This window comes from Ovis canadensis, chromosome 2, assembly GCF_042477335.2.
Source record: "Ovis canadensis isolate MfBH-ARS-UI-01 breed Bighorn chromosome 2, ARS-UI_OviCan_v2, whole genome shotgun sequence".
Taxonomy (NCBI): Eukaryota; Metazoa; Chordata; class Mammalia; order Artiodactyla; family Bovidae; genus Ovis; species Ovis canadensis.
Genome location: NC_091246.1, coordinates 155,273,313 through 155,292,492, shown reverse-complemented (window position 1 = coordinate 155,292,492; position 19,180 = coordinate 155,273,313). Strand labels below are relative to the sequence as shown.

Here is a 19,180-nt window from a genome sequence, read left to right as displayed (position 1 = left end):
TCAGCTCTTAAAAAGTCTATGTAACCTTACTGGACTTATTAAACCAAAACAAAAAAGACAAAACTTTCCAAAGACAGTTTTGAGACAGGCTGGGACCTGAGACCCTTTGCTACAGTGCTTGCACCTGGACAAATGTCTCCTCGAGCCACAGAAAACAAAGACACTATAAGAGACTACAAATAACTGCATGCATGGGCAACTGGGGCAAATTTTGAGCAACAAGATACAAAAAGATCAAAACCCAACTGCCACTTCTGAGCTTCCAGGAGCAAAAGCAGGGTACTGAGCCTGATCTCTGCACACAGCACCATCAAGCGGGTGGGCAGCCCACCTTAGCCACTTACTTCTCTGTCTGGGACTACGTCAGCCCCTACCCTCACCCCATTTAAGGGACCAGCTCACCCTACTTAGGGAGCAAGCAAGAGCACCTATTACTTGTTTTCACTCCCCTGCGCTGCAGCTCGAGTCCCAGTAAAGCCCAGCCTGAATTCCTCATCTGGTCTCACCATTTCTATTAAGAAGTGCAAGGGCCCAAATGGGTAAATGCTTGTCCTCCACTGCTGATCAAAACAGCTTCTCTGAAGAAAAGAGACATCAAAATCTAGAAATGGGCTTCTAAAGAAATCTGACAAGTTTTTTTTTTTCTTAGTCTGACATACAAAGGCACAGAAACTCAGTTGTTCAGTCACTCCAGTCGTGTCCGACTCTTGCGAATCCATGGACTGCAGCACACCAGGCTTCCGTGTACTTCACTATCTCTGAGTTTGCTCATATTCATGTCCATTGAGTCTGTGATGCTACTGAACAATCTCATCCTCTGCTGCCTTCTTCTCCTTTTGCCTGCAATCTTTCCCAGCATCAGGGTCTTTTCTAATGAGTCGATTATTCACATCAGATAAGCAAAGTATTGGAGCTCCAGCTTCAGCATCAGGCCTTTCAATGAATATTCAGGGTTGATTTCCTTTAGGATTAACTGGTTTGATCTTGCTGTCCAAGGGACTCTCAAGAATCTTCTCCAGCACCACAGTTTGAAAGCATCAACTCTTCTGGGCTCAGCAACCCAGAGGGTGGCTTAAATAGGTGTTTAAATGTAACTGGCAAACATGAGGGTGTGCATTAAGAGGGCTTGGCAGAATCTCTAGTCCAGCCTTGTTTTGGACAAACCTGATATGCTCAGTCTGAACAGAGTGAAACTCTCCCTTCTGCTCCTCCATAGGCAGCAGATGGCATAACTGGTCATAAATGCTGGTCGACAAAAGGTGTCAGGATAGGAGCTCTGAGTTTGTAAGCAAGTTCTGAGCTGCTTATGCTACTGCTGCCTCCAACACTGAGATCCTGTCAGCAGACTTCCAGCAGGAATTTATAAAACAGCAGTGAAATTCAGGGGAAAAAATGACAAATTCTTGCATAATCAATTTATTCAGACCCATGCAAGTACTCACTCTGTTTTTATTTTGCTCATTATTTCCCAGAATTGTTCAATCGATAGTGGTTTGGGATGTAAGTCTTTCCCCAGAGTTTCCCCCAACAACATTTTTGACACCGTTACAAGAGAAACTTGTTTTTAAAAAAACACAAAACATATCGAAGAGTCTATTTCCCTCGGAACTTATTTTGGAAATCACGAGTCATTTTTCAGATGAAACTTGCACAACAGCAGACTAGACTTAAAGATTTTTAAATCACACGACTTAAGTGGAATCCAAGCCTCGCCTGTTCTCTTCCCACTTCCACTCAGGGGTTATTTGGCTGAACTGTTTTCCTGTTTCAACATCTTGAACACCATCCAAATGGACAAACAACGCCGAGAGCAAAGAAGGGTCAGCTTCCTCCCACTCCCATCCCACCCCAGCTGCACGCGAGCTGGGGGAAATCGCCGCAGTCTAACTTCCCCACTTCCCCTTTCAGCCCCAAACGGCCGTGAAACTACGCTCATCCTGGCGCTTTCATAAATCTTTCTGCTCTCCTGTCAATTAGCCCCGTTTGGGGACCCTTGCCCGCGACTGGGGTCCGTGCTAAGGATGTGGACACGGTGGGAGATGAAGGGCGCTCTGGGGTCCCCGGAGATCCCCTCCCTGCGGGCTCTCGCCTCCCCAGGGGCGCTCTCACGGAGCCCACCGAACGCACAGGCGAGGGGTGACGACCAGCCTCCGGAGGCGCTTGGGGTGGGCGCGCAGGCGAACGCGACCTGCCCGTCGAGAGGCAGCCCTCGCCCGGGGAGAGGGTGGAGGGTCTGCTCCGGGCGCCCGCTCCCAGGCCGAGGAGGGGGCGCGGCCGGGGGCCAGCTTACCCGCGGCGGCGGCGGCGGCGAGGCCCAGCAGCGGCAGCAGAAGAGCGGGAGGTGCGGCTCGCGGCATGACGGCGCTGCGGGCCGCGCGCGCGCTTCTCGGAAGTGCAGAGCCGCCGTCCGACCCCTCCCACCAGCCGCCCCGGCCGGGCCGAGAGCCCGCCCGCGCTGCCTTCCGGCCGGCGCCCCGGCTCACCGTGGTTTTTAAAACTTCATCTGAACCGAAATCAATTCAGCTTCTCAAAAACGTTTCCAAAGAAGAATTTCCGTAACGCTTCTTTCTCTAAATCTTAACGTCGTACGTAACTTCAGTGCAATGGTCAAAGCCAGTATATTAACACTGATCTAATACTGTGGGCTAATCTACAGCCCTTTCATATTTCATCAGTTGTCCTTCTGATCATTTTTCTGTCCTAAAATCCAATCCGAGATCATACACTGCACTGCGATGTCACGCGTCCTCAGTCTCTGTACTGTGGGACAGTTCCTGAGTCACTGCTTGTCTGGAAACAAGTTTGAAGAGTACTGACCAGTCGCTGTGTACAACGTCCTTTCGTTTGGGTTTGTCTGATGCTTCCTCTTGAGGGAGATTGGAAGCAGAGGATTCAGGTTATATTTCTGTGGTTTGGTGGTGGTGGTGGTGGTGGTGGTTGGTTAGTGTTTGGCAAGAGTACCACAGAAGTGGCATGCCCAGCCCCGGGAAGACCACGTCATTCTGTCTTATCACTGGTAATGTTAACTTTGATCACTTGGTTAAAGTGGTGTTTGTTCTTTGAACCCAATAGCCAGAAACCTTTTCAAAGGTTCTCTCAGTGGGCTGTGGCCATCAGACAACTTCTGTCATCAGCTCTTGGATGAGGGTCTTTAAACTGTGCTTGACAGCCCTTGAAAGGAATACTTTGGACTTTGATCTTGAACATCTGGCCTCCAAAACTGTGACACAATAAATTTCTGTTGTTTAAGAAAAACAGCAGCAATCATGTTTGTTACTATACATGTGAACTATGCAACTGTAACTCGAATAGCGGGGGTCTCTGGAACCAGACAAATGAGAGTCACACAGGCTGCTTGTTTAAACTCTGACATTGCCTCATGTCATTAGCAAAAGAGTGTTTTTAAATTGAGTCTAAACTCAAGAATACAAACATAAACAACTCAATTTTAAAATTTACAAATGAGTTGAACAGACACTTCAACAAATAAGATATATAAATATAGCAAAAAGTACATGAAAACACACTCAACATCATATGTCACTAGGGAACTGCAAATTAAAACCAGATACCACTGTACACCTATTAGAATGACTTTTAAAATCCAAAACACTGACAACACCAAATGCTGAAGAAGATAGAGAACAAAATGAATTCTTATTCATTTCCAGTGAGAATGCAAAATGGTGCAGCCACTTTGGAAGACAGTTTGGCAGCTCCTCAGAAAACTAAACAGACTCTTATCGTATGATTCAGTGTTCATGCTCCTTGGTATTTATCCTTGGCTGCTGCTGCTAAGTCACTTCAGTCGTGTCCGACTCTGTGCAACCCCATAGATGGCAGCCCGCCAGGCTCCCCCATCCCTGGGATTCTCCAGGCAAGAACACTGGAGTGGGTTGCCATTTCCTTCTCCATCCTTGGTTGAAATGTTACATATTCACAAAAACTTACACATAGATATTTGAAGCAGCCCAGCTATCCTTCAGTAGGTGACTGGATAAATAGACTGTGGTACATCCACACAATGAAATATTATTTGGCACTGGAAAGAAATGAACTATCAAACCATGGAATGAACTTAAACACATATTGCTAAGTGAAAGAAGCCTGTCTGAAAAGCCCACATACCCTATTATTTCAACTTTATATTTTGGAAAGACAAAACCGTGGTATCAATTAAAAAAAAAATCAGTGGTTGTCAAGAGTTGAGGGAGGTGGTAAGGGAGACATGACTATGTGGAGCACAGAGCACTTTTAGGGCAGTAAAACTGTTCTGAGCAATACTGTAATGGTAGATACATATCATTATACATTCGTCACAACTATAGAATATACAACATAAAGAGGAATCTTAATGTAAACTCTGGACTTTAGTTAAGAATAATATATCTGAATTGGATCAATTTTACCAAATGTACCACACTAATGCAAGATGCTAATAATAAGAAAAAGGTGGCGAGACATAAGGATGTATGTGGGAACTCTGCTCAATGTTTATCCTAAGACTGCTCAAAAACGACAGTCTATTTAAAAAAAATCAAGTCTAATCTTTTCCATGCTATTGATTGTCCAACTGGAAATGGACTGACTGCACTATCTGACCAAAGGGGTCTGTAAGGAGTCTCAGAATGTCAGAGGTGGTGGGGCCATCTCTTCATTTACTGATAAAGAAACTGGGGCCCAAAGAAAGGATGTGACTTAGCCATGGGCACACAGTGGATGCTAAAAATTGAACCAGAGCCCAGGTCTTCTGCTGGACTCTCCCAACCTCTCCAGGTTCAGTCTTTGCCAAAGTATCAAGGACTTGCTCAACTGATTTATCTCCATCATTCCTCAGACTGTTCGTATACTAAACCCAAACCCAAAGCAAATCCTTTCAAATGTACACAGTGTTTAAATATTCAAACCTCCCGATTCTGGGGACTCTCATCCTGCTAACTACGAAGGGGAAATGAACAGTCATCTAACTGAATAAGTTATCTCCACCCCTACCTCAGGCACCAAAGCACACTGTATCAATGTGGATTTTTATTAAACTAATTTTCAAATAACTGATAGATTTACAATAGAAGTAGCACCTTGATGAATCAATCTACTTTAGGCAAATAATCCATTTCAGCTGTCTTTTATTTTTCAGTCATTTGAACTAAAGGAAGACATATTTTCCCCACTGTTAACTCTGGTGCACACTTCCTCATTTTTTATGCTAATATAAGACAGACTACTTACCCCCTCTGCATGGGAAAATATAGTTATTTTATCAAAATCTCTCATTATGATGTCCTACTTTCCAATTACATCTCATACTGTTTTTTCCTTCTCTCTCACTTGTTTACTTCCTCTTTGATCTCATTCTGGACTCCAATCCCTTGACTTCGTTTTACACCCAGAAGTGAGACTGCTGGATCACCTGGTAGTTCCATCTTTAATTTTTTGAGGACGGGGGCTCTATTTTCTCCTTCATATTCTCCTTTTCCTCAATTCTACAGCCGAGGGCAGGTAGAAGAAATCTATTCATTCTCCTGATGGTTGTCACTACTAATATATGGCTTTTAATTTCATGTGAGCCCAGTAAGCCTTTTCTGCAGTCTTTTATTTTGTCTTGATCATTCTCCTCTCTCATTCATTCCCCACATAGAATATTTCACTTTTTTATTATGCTCTTTAAGCTGAAACCCCATTCAATATTTATCTTTCTCTGAAAAAGACTTCACCTTCTACTCACTAGGAAAATAGAGGCCATCAGGTATAGATAAATATCTTCAAATACCTGCCTGCTCTCCCCTTCTCTTCCACACAGGTCTTTCTCTTCTGTCCTTAGAGAGGAAGGCAAGCTTCCTCCCATCCCGTCCAAACCTAGTTCCTTTATATATGGATTTAGATCTGCCCTCTCATCCCATCTTCTTCAAGATCTTCCCCTTTCTCCCCTGCATCAACTTCTCTCTGTTCATTGGTTTCCAATGATGTGTTTTGTTTTCATTCCTCTCAGCTTCTAAACCTGTAAATCTCCTCCCCTACCTCCTTTGGAAAGAAGTCTTCTTCACCTTTCCTTCTTCTCACTCTAGCTATGGCCCATCTCTACATCTCAAAAATCCATGTTCTTTGTTTCCTAATTTCCTTTCACTTTTCAGCTCACTCCCGTCTGGTGATTTTCTGCATTCCTATTGGTTAAGATCACCAATGTTTTCCTAATTCCTGGACTACAGTTTCATCTGACTTTGCCTCTTTGTTGTTTAGCCTTTGAAACAATATTGACTTGACCTTACTTTGTATTAAGAGGGTGTTGGGGAACTTCACTGGTGGTCCAGGGGCTAAATTCTGTGCGGCCAATGCAGGGGACCTGGGCTAGACCTTTGGTCAGGGAACTAGATCCCACATGCCACAACCAAGAGTTTGCATGCTGCAACTAAAGATACCATGAAGCCGAATAAAATAAACAAATCAATATTAAAAGAGAGAAAAAACAAACAAAAAAAAACCACATTTTTTAAAAAGAGTGGGCATATGGCCAGGAAACCAAAACCCTAGGACTACTCAGGACTGGCTTCAACCCCTTAAAGGTTCCTGGAGAGGGTCCTGGGCTGGGCATTGCTGAGCTCCCTTTGGACCTAAAGTACTTCAGTTCAGTTCAGTCGCTCAGTTGTGTCCGACTCTTTGCGACCCCATGAATCGCAGCATGCCAGGCCTCCCTGTCCATCACCAACTCCTGGAGTTCACTCAAACTTACATTCATTGAGTCCGTGATGCCATCCAGCCATCTCATCCTCTGTCATCCCCTTTTCCTCCTGCCACCAATCCCTCCCAGCGTCAGAGTCTTTTCCAATGAGTCAACTCTTTGCATGAGGTGGCCAAAGTATTGGAGTTTCAGCTTTACCATCAGTCCTTCCAAAGAAATCCCAGGGCTGATCTCCTTCAGAATGGATTGGTTGGATCTCCTCGCAGTCCAAGGGACTCTCAAGAGTCTTCTCCAACATCACAGTTCAAAAGCATCAATTCTTCGGCGCTCAGCCTTCTTCACAGTCCAACTCTCACATCTATACATGACCACAGGAAAAACCATAGCCTTGAGCAGACAGACCTTAGACGGCAAAGTAATGTCTCTGCTTACTTTGCCAACTAAGGTACTTAGGACTACATAAATGGAGACCAAAATAGAAGGGGAGTCCTTCTCTGTAACTCTCAGCTTCTCTAGGTTTAGGAATGGGCAAGATGGGGTGAAGGGGAAAGGCTGATGAGGAAGACCAGTGAAGAAACTCGTGCAGATAATCCAGAAAGAAAAGAGGATAAAGTTCTGAATTAAAGACAGCTGGCAATGAAGATGACCAGTCCATGAGAAGAGTGGGGAAAAACTGACAGAGTTGCTGGATTAGAGAGATGAGAAAGAGAAGATTCAAGGATGAATTCTGAGTTTCTATCCTGGGAAACAAGGGGTATGCTGTCTTCATATTAATACAAAGAGAATATAAGAATAATTGTTTGGGAGAATGGAAAAAAAGCCTCTCAGATTCTGGTCGGGCAGAACTGATTAAGTTAGCTTGGCCAAAAGGAGAAATAGACGTATACTAAATTTGTTGAGATATATTAGTGTGAGAATGTTTTAATTTAGAATATAAAGGAAATTAGAGTTTGCCGTACAGATCATTGCCATCTCTTTCAGAATTTTCCCGTTTATTGTGATCCACACAGTCAAAGGCTTTGGCATAGTCAATAAAGCAGAAATACATGTTTTCTGGAACTCTCTTGCTATTTTGACAATCCAGCGGATGTTGGCAATTTGATCTCTGGTTCCTCTGCCTTTTCTAAAACCAGCTTGAACATCTGGAAGTTCAGGGTTCACATATTGCTGAAGCCTGGCTTGCAGAATTTTGAGCATCACTTTATTAGCATGTGAGATGAGTGCAACTGTACGGTAGTTTGAGCATTCTTTGGCATTGCCTTTCTTTGGGATTGGAATGAAAACTGACCTTTTCCAGTCCTGTGGCCACTGCTGAGTTTTCCAAATTTGCTGGCATATTGAATGTGGCACTTTCACAGGATCATCTTTCAGGATTTGAAATAGCTCAACTGGAATTCTATCAGCTCCACTAGCTTTGTTCATAGTGATGCCAAGTTGACTTCGCATTCCAGAATGTCTGGCTTTAGGTGAAAGAGATGGGAATTACAGACCACCAGACCTGCCTCTTGAGAAACCTATATGCAGGTCAGGAAGCAACAGTTAGAACTGGACATGGAACAACAGACTGGTTCCAAATAGGGAAAGAAGTACATCAAGGCTGTATATTGTAACCCTGCTTATTTAACTTATATGCAGAGTACATCATGAGAAATGCTGGGCTGGAAGAAACACAAGCTGGAATCAAGACTGCCGGGAGAAATATCAATAACCTCAGATATGCAGATGACACCACCCTTATGGCAGAAAGTGAAGAGGAACTAAAAAGCCTCTTGATGAAAGTGAAAGAGGAGAGTGAAAAAGTTGGCTTAAAGCTCAACATTCAGAAAACGAAGATGATGGCATCTGGCCCCATCACTTCATGGGAAATAGATGGGGAAACAGTGGAAACAGTGTCAGACTTTATTTTGGGGGGCTCCAAAATCACTGCAGATGGTGACTGCAGCCATGAAATTAAAAGACATTTACTCCTTGGAAGGAAAGTTATGAGCAACCAAGATAGCATATCCAAAAGCAGAGATGTTACTTTGCCAACAAACGTCCATTTAGTTAAGGCTATGGTTTTTCCAGTGGTCATGTGTGGATGTGAGACTTGGACTGTGAAGAAAGCTGAGCACCGAAGAATTGATGCTTTTGAACTGTGGTGTTGGAGAAGACTCTTGAGAGTCCCTTGGACTGCAAGGAGATCCAACCAGTCCATCCTAAAGCAGATCAGTCCTGGGTGTTCATTGGAAGGACTGATGCTGAAGCTGAAACTCCAATACTTTGGCCACCTCATGCAAAGAGTTGACTCATTGGAAAAGACCCTGATGCTGGGAAGGATTGGTTGCAGGAGGAAAAGGGGATGACAGAGGATGAGATGGCTGGATGGCGTCACTGATTCGATGGACATGAGTCTGAGTGAATTCCGAGAGTTGGTGATGGACAGGGAGGCCTGGTGTACTGCGATTCATGGGGTCGCAAAGAGTCGGACATGACTGAGCGACTGAACTGAACTGTACAGATCATGAGGTATAGTTTTTTTAAAAAAATGTCTTTGACAGTCTAGATCGGTGGGATGACGTTGGGGCTGGTAGGGAGGTTCAAGATGGAGGGGATGTATGTATACTTATGGTTGATTCACATTGTTGTATGGCAGAAACAAACAGAACATTGTAAAGCAATTATCCTCAATTAAAAATAATAAAGTCTTTGAGATATACTTAAAATTTGTCTTTCTAGGTAAAAAGTTGTTGAACTTAATAGTTAAAATTTGTCTTTTTAGGTGAGTCAGTGAGCAATCAGGTCTTTGTTTCTCCAAGAGGCTTTTAGGATTAAATGAACCGAAGAGAAAGAAACCTGAATCTCTGGCTTTCCCTAGCATCAATTCAGCAGCGAGTCAGGACTGGGGTTTCCAACACTACAGCAAACATTTGCAGGGAAGATGTCCCAGGTAATGAAACATCCTGCCCTGGGATTGGGGAAGGGAGAATACTGTCAGAGGGTATTTATTGGTCACTTCTAAACTCGTCCTCTATACCTGATCCTCTGTTATTTTAGGTGCCTCGTTTTGAAAGATCAGTTTTGTCAGACCACATGTGGGGGTTGGATTAGTTAGGAAGATCGGAAAAGGCTGTCTTCAGTTCTTCTGAGAAAGGGAACACAATATGGACAGCTCTGGTCATGGTAAGAAGGACCTTCATAGAGATTGTTCAGTGGGAGTTAGAAATATGAACCTGAAACTAGATGTTTGAATTATTGACTTAGAAGTGGTTGATGAAGGCCGTGGGGTGGGAGGCAGTGTGCAGGATCTCCTGAGGGAGGCAAACAGAGAGAGAAGCAAGTGTATTATAGGTGGGACCCCTGCTGACCCAGTAGCCAGAAGAAATGCTGAGTCAGAGGAATCCAAAAAGCAGCCTAAAATCAAACACTCAGAGATGTACAAATGATTATATTTATTCTTTTAAAAGTACACACAAGATCTTGAGGCCTTGCTTAACAATAGCTGGATACTTTTTTTCTTGTCATGCTATATGCGTAACATAATAAAGCCCAATCTAGAGACTTATTTTTCAAAACAGAAAACAAATACTTTTACATAAGATCAACAATAGTTTTACCTAAATAATAAAAGAAAATGATTTTATTATGGCATCACTACTGGACTTCCCTGGTGGCTCAGAAAGTAAAGCGTCGCTTGCCTATAATGCGGGAGACCTGGGTTCAATCCCTGGGTTGGGAAGATCTCCTGGAGAAGGAAATGGCACCCCACTCCAGTATTCTTGCCTGGAAAATCCCATGGATGGAGAAGCCTGGTAGGCTACAGTTCACGGGGTCACAAAGATTTGGACACGACTGAGCAACTTCACTCACTCACTATATATACCTGTACTTGTTGCATCAAATTTGTTCAGTTCATTGAAGAAAGTCTTAACAACTAAAATTGCACAGATAATACAGTAAGAGAATTTAATAAATTCAGTATAAAATAGTTCAGGACGACCATACTACAGCGTGTTAGACCACTAAAATTGTCTTAGAAAGTTATTTACAACATTATCATAATATAAACACTAAATTTTAAAATAAATCTGTGGATTTTCTATAAAAATAAAGTACAAATGTCAATATAAGTTAAACACTGAATAAAACATTCACAATATCCAGTAGAAGCTATTATTAAGACTATATTCTAGGTGGTAAAATTCAAAACAATAACCATAAAACCATGTTTCCTAAACCATTCACATTTTAGTAGTAATCACAAGATTTAGAGTTTCATTGTAAAATTCATTTTTACAAATATACACAATTTTCACAGACCTCCTATCTCTTATGTAAAAAGGGAACAAAGAATAAAAATTTCTTAGTCAGAAGTTGCCATACTATGTTAAATATATAAACTGTGAAATTTTCAAAAAAATCTCATCCTTAGCTGATTCCCTTTAAAAAGAAAACATGTTTTATATAAAACAAAAAACACACTGCTATAAGATATCTAATCAATCTAAAAATATTTCCACACTTATAAAAACATTAAGTACTAAATCTTCTTTAAAAGCCTTTGAAAAACTATGAACAGAACAAAATTATTTGCATTTCAATAATTTTGGTATGAAATATCTTTGGAACAGTATAAGAAAATCATGCCAAGAGGCATAATTTTGCTGTTTGCATGTCTCATTATTCAATAATTTTCCCCAAATGCTACAAATGACTACTGTAAAACAATGTTGATATTATTTACTGTTTAGTTTTTATCTGGAGGTACTAATTTTGCATTTGGCTTAGATGTTCCTAAAATTAAATGTACATATGTGACCCAGTAATATGCCAATTTTATTTCCTAAGACATTTTGTTAAAATGCCATTCATATCCTAGTTACCAGCTACATTCTTACAGAGAAAACACACATTAAACTCATTACCCTATGAACAATTTGGACTTTAGTTCCAACTTTGGTATCTTTTCATGCCATTAAGTAGTTATAAACATGGCATTTTGTGGGTTAACTGTAGATACCAGCATTATAATTAAACAAAAAGAGTACCTAATACCTCAACATTGAAACAGAGTAAATACTGACATTGGGAAAATTTTAAATGGCTCATTTTTCCTAAATCATCAGTGCAAATTAGCAAACTTCTAGAAGAGCTTAGTCATGGAAAGAAGGAAGCATAATTTCATCTTCATTCCCTCCCTGTTGATACCGAACTGAAGAGAAGCCCGACCAGTGCCAACGGTTCCTTCGGAAGAAGAGCCAGACCAGCCCGCAGGTTAGAGCTAAGATACTCAGCACAGCAAGCGTGATACCTAGTCCTCTGTAATCAGGGCCTAGACCAGAGAAAGGTTTGACAGTGGAGGACAGAACAGAACAGTGACCGTCACTGATTTTATATATTAGGCTTTGTGTCACATATGTGAACACTGTACAAATTAGATACAGTAAGTGCTGACTGTCTCACAGTGTCAACACAGAATTCAAACTCATCATCAAACACTTCAGTGCTTTCTGGTCCAATTTAACTGTTTTCATTCAAATCCTCTTCACTCCTATAGCAATTTTCTTCCAAAGAAATTAGAGTGGTACCATTATTCTCACATTCCCTTCCCATCATCCTTTTGAGACCCTCATTCCCAGTATATTACCTTACTTTGACAGTAAATTGCTAAAGGCTGGTAAATGTCTGTGTTTGACTTACCTAGTGCCAAATAAAGTGTTATTTGCTTTAAAGGAAATTAACCTTTTAGGATGACCTCACTGAGTTCCTCACTATTCAAGTTTAAGCACTGTTCCAGGCCCTTATCTACATGCTGCCAAGATGGAGTCATTGCGTCCCATGGCTTTAATATCATCTCTGTGCTGACTTTCCTTCTCTCTCAGATGTCCAACTGCACACTAGACATTCCATATGGATAGCTCATCTCTACATGGATGTTCAAAATGCCAAAATGGAACTCCTGGTTTATACCATTCTAACCCTACTTCTCCCTCACCCCAAATCTACCCATTCTCTATTCCACTAAGTATAGAATCTGAACACTTGACTCAGGATTCCAAAGCCCTACCTGTCTGATACCTGTCTACTTTCCAGTTCTTCCTTAAGCCCACAGCAAGAGTTCTGTCTTGGGCTCTCTGCTCCAACTGGTACCTCTGCCTGGTATGACTCTTCCGCTGATCCCAAAGGCCTCGGCTGGCCTTTCAGATTTCAGCTTCCATATCTCCCACTCTAAGAAGCCTTCCCTGATCACCCCTGATCTAGAGTAGCGAAACCCCTAGTCTCAATACAGTTTATGTGTGTGCGTGCAAACATGCCTGCTCAGTTGTGTCTAACTCTGTACAACCCCATGGATTGCAGTCCGCCAGGCTTCTGTGTCCATGGAATTCTCCAGGCAAGAATACTGCAGTGGGTTGCCATTTCCTTCTCCAGAACTCTTTACCATTGCACCACAGAGCTTATAACTATTTGATATTTTCCTCTCTTTTAAAAATGGACCTGCTTGGTTACTCCTTAACTGTCTTCAATAGATTGTAAGCTCTGTGAGAAAAGGAATCTTACCTGTCTTCCTCATGGGTGCACCCCAGCACATAAAACAGATACTCTAAATATTTACTGAATCAATGCATAAATATGTAGATACTGATTACCTAGAGTTAAGGTTTTACTTTTAACATTGGTACACCAAAATGAACATTTTATGTTAATCTTTAAAAATGTTAATGTAAAAATTTTAGAGCTTGTTAAGATTTTTGTGGTTAATTTATGTACCAATTATGATGAAACAGAAGTTCAAAGTACAATTTCCTATAGATACTTAGGACATTGTAACTAATTAAATACAGTTTTGCATTATTGTTTATTATGAGTTGTACGGGAATAGGGAGAAAGGAAATGAAATAACTGCAGAATTAGACCTTTGAGCTTTTAATCTCTGAACTATAGAATAAAATACATTTTAACATTTTCCAAGAAGTGACCTCCCTAAAACTCTGGCAGCTCCCATTTTTCTTAGGAAAGAATTATACAAAGTTTGGACAGTTCAGTACTTTCCCCTCGGAATCCTAGACATCTTGCGCATTTACTGTCATTTGTAATTCATTTTTCTGAGGGAAAGAATCTTTCTGACTTAATCAAGTTTGTATGGATATACTCTAAGGACTAAGTACTCCGGGGCAAAGTACAAAACTTTGCGCACAGTTGAATTGTACATTTATTGCCTGACCCATTCTTCAAAAAGGTTCCATAAGGACAGGTTACATACTTACCCAAGGGAACTTTGCAGACAACTCTTCCGTAGCCACGTGAACATTCAACTTTTGCCCAAGTTTCATTTGAAGCTAACAAAATGCTACATTGTCCTCTGCCACTCTTAATTTTTTTTGTCCATTTGACAAATGTCACTTTTGATCCATCTAACCAATTCCAAGACTGATCTAAAGAAAGAAGTTTGTTTACTGTAACTAAATTACTAAGGTAAAAAGCACATGGTTCATACAATTTATTTATTTAAAACTGTACTGTGCCACTATTTTTAAAATGAAATTTATTAAAGGTGAAAATATTAAAATCAGCCCATCAGTTGCACTTGACATATTTCAAGTGTTCAACAGCCACATATGGTTAGTGACCACCACACTGGACAGCACAGACAGGAAAAATTTCATCTTTATAGAAAGTTCTATTAGACAGCACTTACTTAGAGTATAGGTGTGATAAATGAAGTACATAATGCATGCATATTTATTGTGTGATGGGCAGATTTCTAAAGATCTGTATCCATTGTCCCTTGCTTCCCACCCATGACTTCCCCCCATTAAAAGTCATTCACAACGTGCTGGTGGGAGAGGAAGAGGCCTGCAAGGTCCAAGAAGTCCTCCCCACCATGATTCCCCTTCTGGTTCCCAGCTGATGGAGCACCACCTTGTGGTGAGAGTATAAACACAACTTATACTTCCCTTAGATGGCCAACTTAGAATTCATTCACTTCTTGACACATATTTAATATTTTGGAATTCACATTTATTCACAATTATTTAGAATTCAAATTTGCATAAAATGTGAAGCCAACTTTCTATTATTCTATCAAATGTGTACTTTTAATTCATTCTTTATCAATTCTAAGTGCATGGAAACAATCTATTATTCCTTATTGAAAAATTCTTCCACAAATCTTTTTGAACCAAATCTCTGCAATTTTACTAAGGTAATATAAAAAAAAATCACCATTAAGACTTACTTTCACTCTATGGTTACCAAAAAAAAGTAAAAATGTTTCAAGAGGGAAGGAAACAAGAAGAAGAGAACTTTCTGAATTCGCTACCAGGTGATAGACACTAGAATACCATGGACAGCCAGCAATGGGTTCCTGGTGGGACACACAAGGGACACAGATACTGCCGTACGAGAAGGAAGATCCTGTTGACCCAAGTATCTTATGCCTCTAAAACAAGTCCAGTTGATTTAACCTGATTTTCTATTTCATTAGTGTTTCCATCATTACTAATAAGTCATTCGTTTATTCATCAGGAATTTATAAGCCTCTAAACCAGCAGACCTAGCTTATTCATCACCAAGAAGCGTCTGAGCTAGCCACCGCTTGACATTCTTTAGTGAGGCTGACTTGGCATTCAGGACAAGTTAGAACTCTCTTTGCACACTCTACACACAGATATTTACCAGCAGAAAGTTGAGATAATCCAAGCCAAACTCTCATGGTAATGTTATTATTTTCCCTCATTAGTCTGCTCACAAATTTATTCTCATCTTCATCCTTTATAGTAACGATAGTTGCAGAATGGGCTGTGGAAGGAAAACAAACCCTAAGTCAATTAGCTTTATGGCAACTAGGGAAGATTGAGGGCAGGAAGAGAAGGGGACAACAGAGGATGAGAAAGTTGGATGGCATCACTGACTCAATGGACATGAATTTGAGCAAACTCTGGGAGACAGTGAAGGACAGGGAAGCCTGGTGTGCTTTAGTCCATGGAATTGCAAAGAGTTGGACACAACTTAGTCATAGAACAACATCAAGATTAAGATCATGAAGATATTCAAACTTGACAGAGTGTATAGCATTAATACACAAAAGTATAGTGTTAATAGCTTCCAAAAATGTTAGAAATATTTCTAGACTGAAACTTTGTGTATATACATATCTTATGTCTCCTCAAAATGTTTACATGGTAATATTTCTGGGCCATAGAACTACTTAACCAGTGAGATCTCCCTGTATGAACAGCTAGTCATAAGAAGTGGGGTATGTGATGGCAGAAATCTGTGTTCCCCTGTAGATTTTCAACACTCCCTCCTCAACAACCAGTTCTGTATAATAAGTTAACTTTAAATGTGCTTCTGCTAAAATGAAAATAAAAGTGAATAGATTTGAGATGTTGGAGAGCATTAGCCTTCCTTTTAGTATTATTTTATACATAAGTATACATGGTCATGATTTTAGGCATCTGGTCCCATCACTTCATGGGAAATAGATGGGGAAACAGTGGAAACAGTGTCAGACTTTGTTTTGGGGGGCTCTAAAGTCACTGCAGATGGTGATTGCAGCCATGAAATTAGATGCTTACTCCTCGGAAGGAAAGTTATGACCAACCTAGACAGCATATTAAAAAGCAGAGATATTACTTTGCCAACAAAGGTCCATCTAGTCAAGGCTATGGTTTTTCCAGTGGTCAAGTATGGATGTGAGAGTTGGACTGTGAAGAAAGCTGAGTGCCAAAGAACTGATGCTTTTGAACTGTGGTGTTGGAGAAGACTCTTGAGAGTCCCTTGGACTGCAAGGAGATCCAACCAGTCCATCCTAAAGGAGATCAGTTCTGGGTGTTCTTTGGAAGGACTGATGCTGAGGCTGAAACTCCAATACTTTGGCCACCTCATGCAAAGAGTTGACTCACTGGAAAAGACCCTGATGCTGGGAAGGTATGGGGGCAGGAGGAGAAGGGGATAACAGAGGATGAGATGGCTGGATGGCATCATCGACTCGATGCACATGAGTTTTGGTGAACTCTGGGAGTTGGTGATGGACATGGGGGCCTGGCGTCCTTTGATTCATGGGGTCGCAGAATCGGACACGACTGAGCGACTGAACTGAACTGAACTAATATATGGTCATGCCATTGTATATTGTCCAAAATACAGTATGCAATTGAATGAGTGAGTATTCCTCAAGTTTGACAGGTTGCCTTAAACCCACAGAGGTAACAGTACTTTCACCAGCATCAGGCAAGGGATAGAAATAAAATAGTACCTGGACTTGGAAACTAATCCAAAATGGAATCAAATAGTCTTCAATCCAAACCAGCTTATCCATTCTTGAACTAAAGCATGTCTTTTGTGGTGTAAAGTACTAAAAGAAGGGCAAAGGAAAGCATTTTCTCCTCTACGGATCACCACAGTGTTCAGGTACTTTACCTTTTATAATACTAATCTCACATAAAAGTTTCCATCACGTAGTTAAGCAATAACAAGGAGATTTTTAAATCAGTGAAGTGTCTCCACAAGGTAGTAAAATAAATAAGATAAATGTCATCTGCCTAAATTGCTACCCAAGGATGCAGGTCTTTGAAATACTCTAGGTGGTCTCCCTAGAAGTTATTTCACAGTTTGGCTACTGTCTAAGATTCTCATGGGAGAGAATCTTTCATTTTAGTTAAATCTGAAGATTAAAAGTCCTGTCCCCTATAGTGTTCAGAGATGTGGGCCATGGGTCCATTTTGCAGAATGAACAACCCATGCTTCTTGGGCTTTGTTACCCTGGTCAGGTTAAACTTACTTGTTAATGACTAATGAAAAATCTACACTTTTGTATTTACTGCTTAATCAACTTTACAAAAAATCTGCTTCTTAATCCTTTCATCTGAGCATATCTAGCTATATTTAAAATGGTTTCATTTGTCAGTATTTTCACATAATAGTTTATTTAGCAATTTTTTATTCTATTTCTTCCCACTTACTTTTATATACCATCTACTTATTCTTATATTGATCATTTTTAATGGCTGTTCCAATATTCCATTGAGTTCATATATAATAAAATATTTAACCATTTCTGTACCACTGGGCAATTAGGTTATAATGCTATTATAATTAGTGAGTGCTTCACAAAGATTTTCAAAAACATACTATTTACTTTAAAAGGTTTCCTTAAGAAAAATCCTAATGACTAAATTATTGAGAAAAGAAAATCAACACATTCTAACTCACCAAGCTCTGAGCAAAACTGTCTGGCTTCTGAGAAACTGTGCAATGCCTGGTCGGACGTGTAACAGTGGTCCCTGTACTGAATCCACTGGGACTTGTTCCCTTTTACTCCTGGACATCTTGATGAGTAAGTATAAGAGGACACCTCTTTAGCTGTAAAAAATGTTAGACATAACTGTGAAAACACACAGAAAAACATGACTGGCTTTTAAAATCTCATTGACACCATGGTTTCTGTAAGTAAGAGGCACTCAACTTCAATACACACCAGAGAGGGCTACAGCCCACACTCTGAGACAGCAATCTCATTGGCTTTTTGGAAAACCATTTTTAAAACTGAGAATACAGAGGAAAGTACTTAACTCTCTAAGATGAATTTAGACTAAAGTAGAAACAACTGGAAAGACAGAATCGAGAAGAAAAGACAAGGCTGGGTAGGCCTGTAACAAATTTGAAGTAACAATTAAAATTCTTTCTTTCTTTGGATTCCTTTTTGTATTGATCACAAAGACCTACTTTTCCCTTGCCATGAAAAAATCATACCCACATTGAAAACTTGGTAACTTGCTTACAAAGCACAACAGATCAGCACTAAAAAATCTGTCTCAAGCCAAAAAAAAAAAAAAGCAGGTGTGGCTTCTAAGCTCTGAACAATTCCCCTGGTTTCCATGTAAACTGTTTAATTTTCAGTCGTTCTGTATAACACAAGAAGCCTGTGTAATGAAGCCTGTCCCCCTTAACACCATTGTTAATTCCAACTGAAGAGAGTATGAGAACTGGAAAGTAAATTGCCAACGTCCTGCTGAGCGGGTAACAGATTATCTGAACCAAATACCTGATCTGGTACGGCCAGTGGCATACCCACACCATTGTTCTCTGCGCATTACGCATGGGCTGCATGCCCTTCAGTCACTGAAGGCTTTCCTGCTTTTGTTCCTCATTGCAGTTTGGTAGATTTCTTCTCATTTATGATCCCTGTGATTCCAGAAGAATGGCTACTGCCCTTTTCTTCTCCACTGAGAGACTTCAGAATGGTTCTCCATTCCTTATTTTGCGTCTCAATCCTGTTTCTCCACTAGGGCTCAATCTTTTTTTGAAATCTAGCTATTTGATTGGCTTCTGCCTCCACACTTTTCACTAATGCCACTAGTTTGGGGTCTAAGTCTTCCTTCAGTTTGAAAACTGACTACTCCTGGGTAAGTTTCCTAGCTGCAGATGACCAAAAGTCATCTAAAAGTTAACCTGCGAAGTCTGTAAGACTTGTGACAGCTCTTTGTAAGGCTGTGGTGGAGGAAGATGCTACTAACAAGTGCT

The 19,180-nt window shown here is 40.7% G+C and overlaps 1 protein-coding gene across 3 annotated transcripts in view; it reads right to left on the bottom strand.

Moving 5' to 3' along the window:
* The window catches only part of LY75 (lymphocyte antigen 75), a 119,909-nt gene that overhangs the window by 22,833 nt on the left and 77,896 nt on the right, over positions 1 to 19,180 (bottom strand). For 2 of the 3 annotated variants that reach the window (XM_069577404.1, XM_069577405.1), the window contains exons 32-35: positions 17,870 to 18,019; positions 15,332 to 15,454; positions 13,921 to 14,088; positions 10,093 to 11,987 (exon numbers count right to left, since the gene is read on the bottom strand). In XM_069577404.1, coding sequence (XP_069433505.1) covers positions 11,809 to 11,987; positions 13,921 to 14,088; positions 15,332 to 15,454; positions 17,870 to 18,019 — 620 coding nt within the window. In that variant the 3' untranslated portion in view covers positions 10,093 to 11,808. Of the gene's footprint in view, positions 1 to 10,092; positions 11,988 to 13,920; positions 14,089 to 15,331; positions 15,455 to 17,869; positions 18,020 to 19,180 lie in introns of those variants that run through there. The other variant, XM_069577406.1, reaches the window with a different exon arrangement.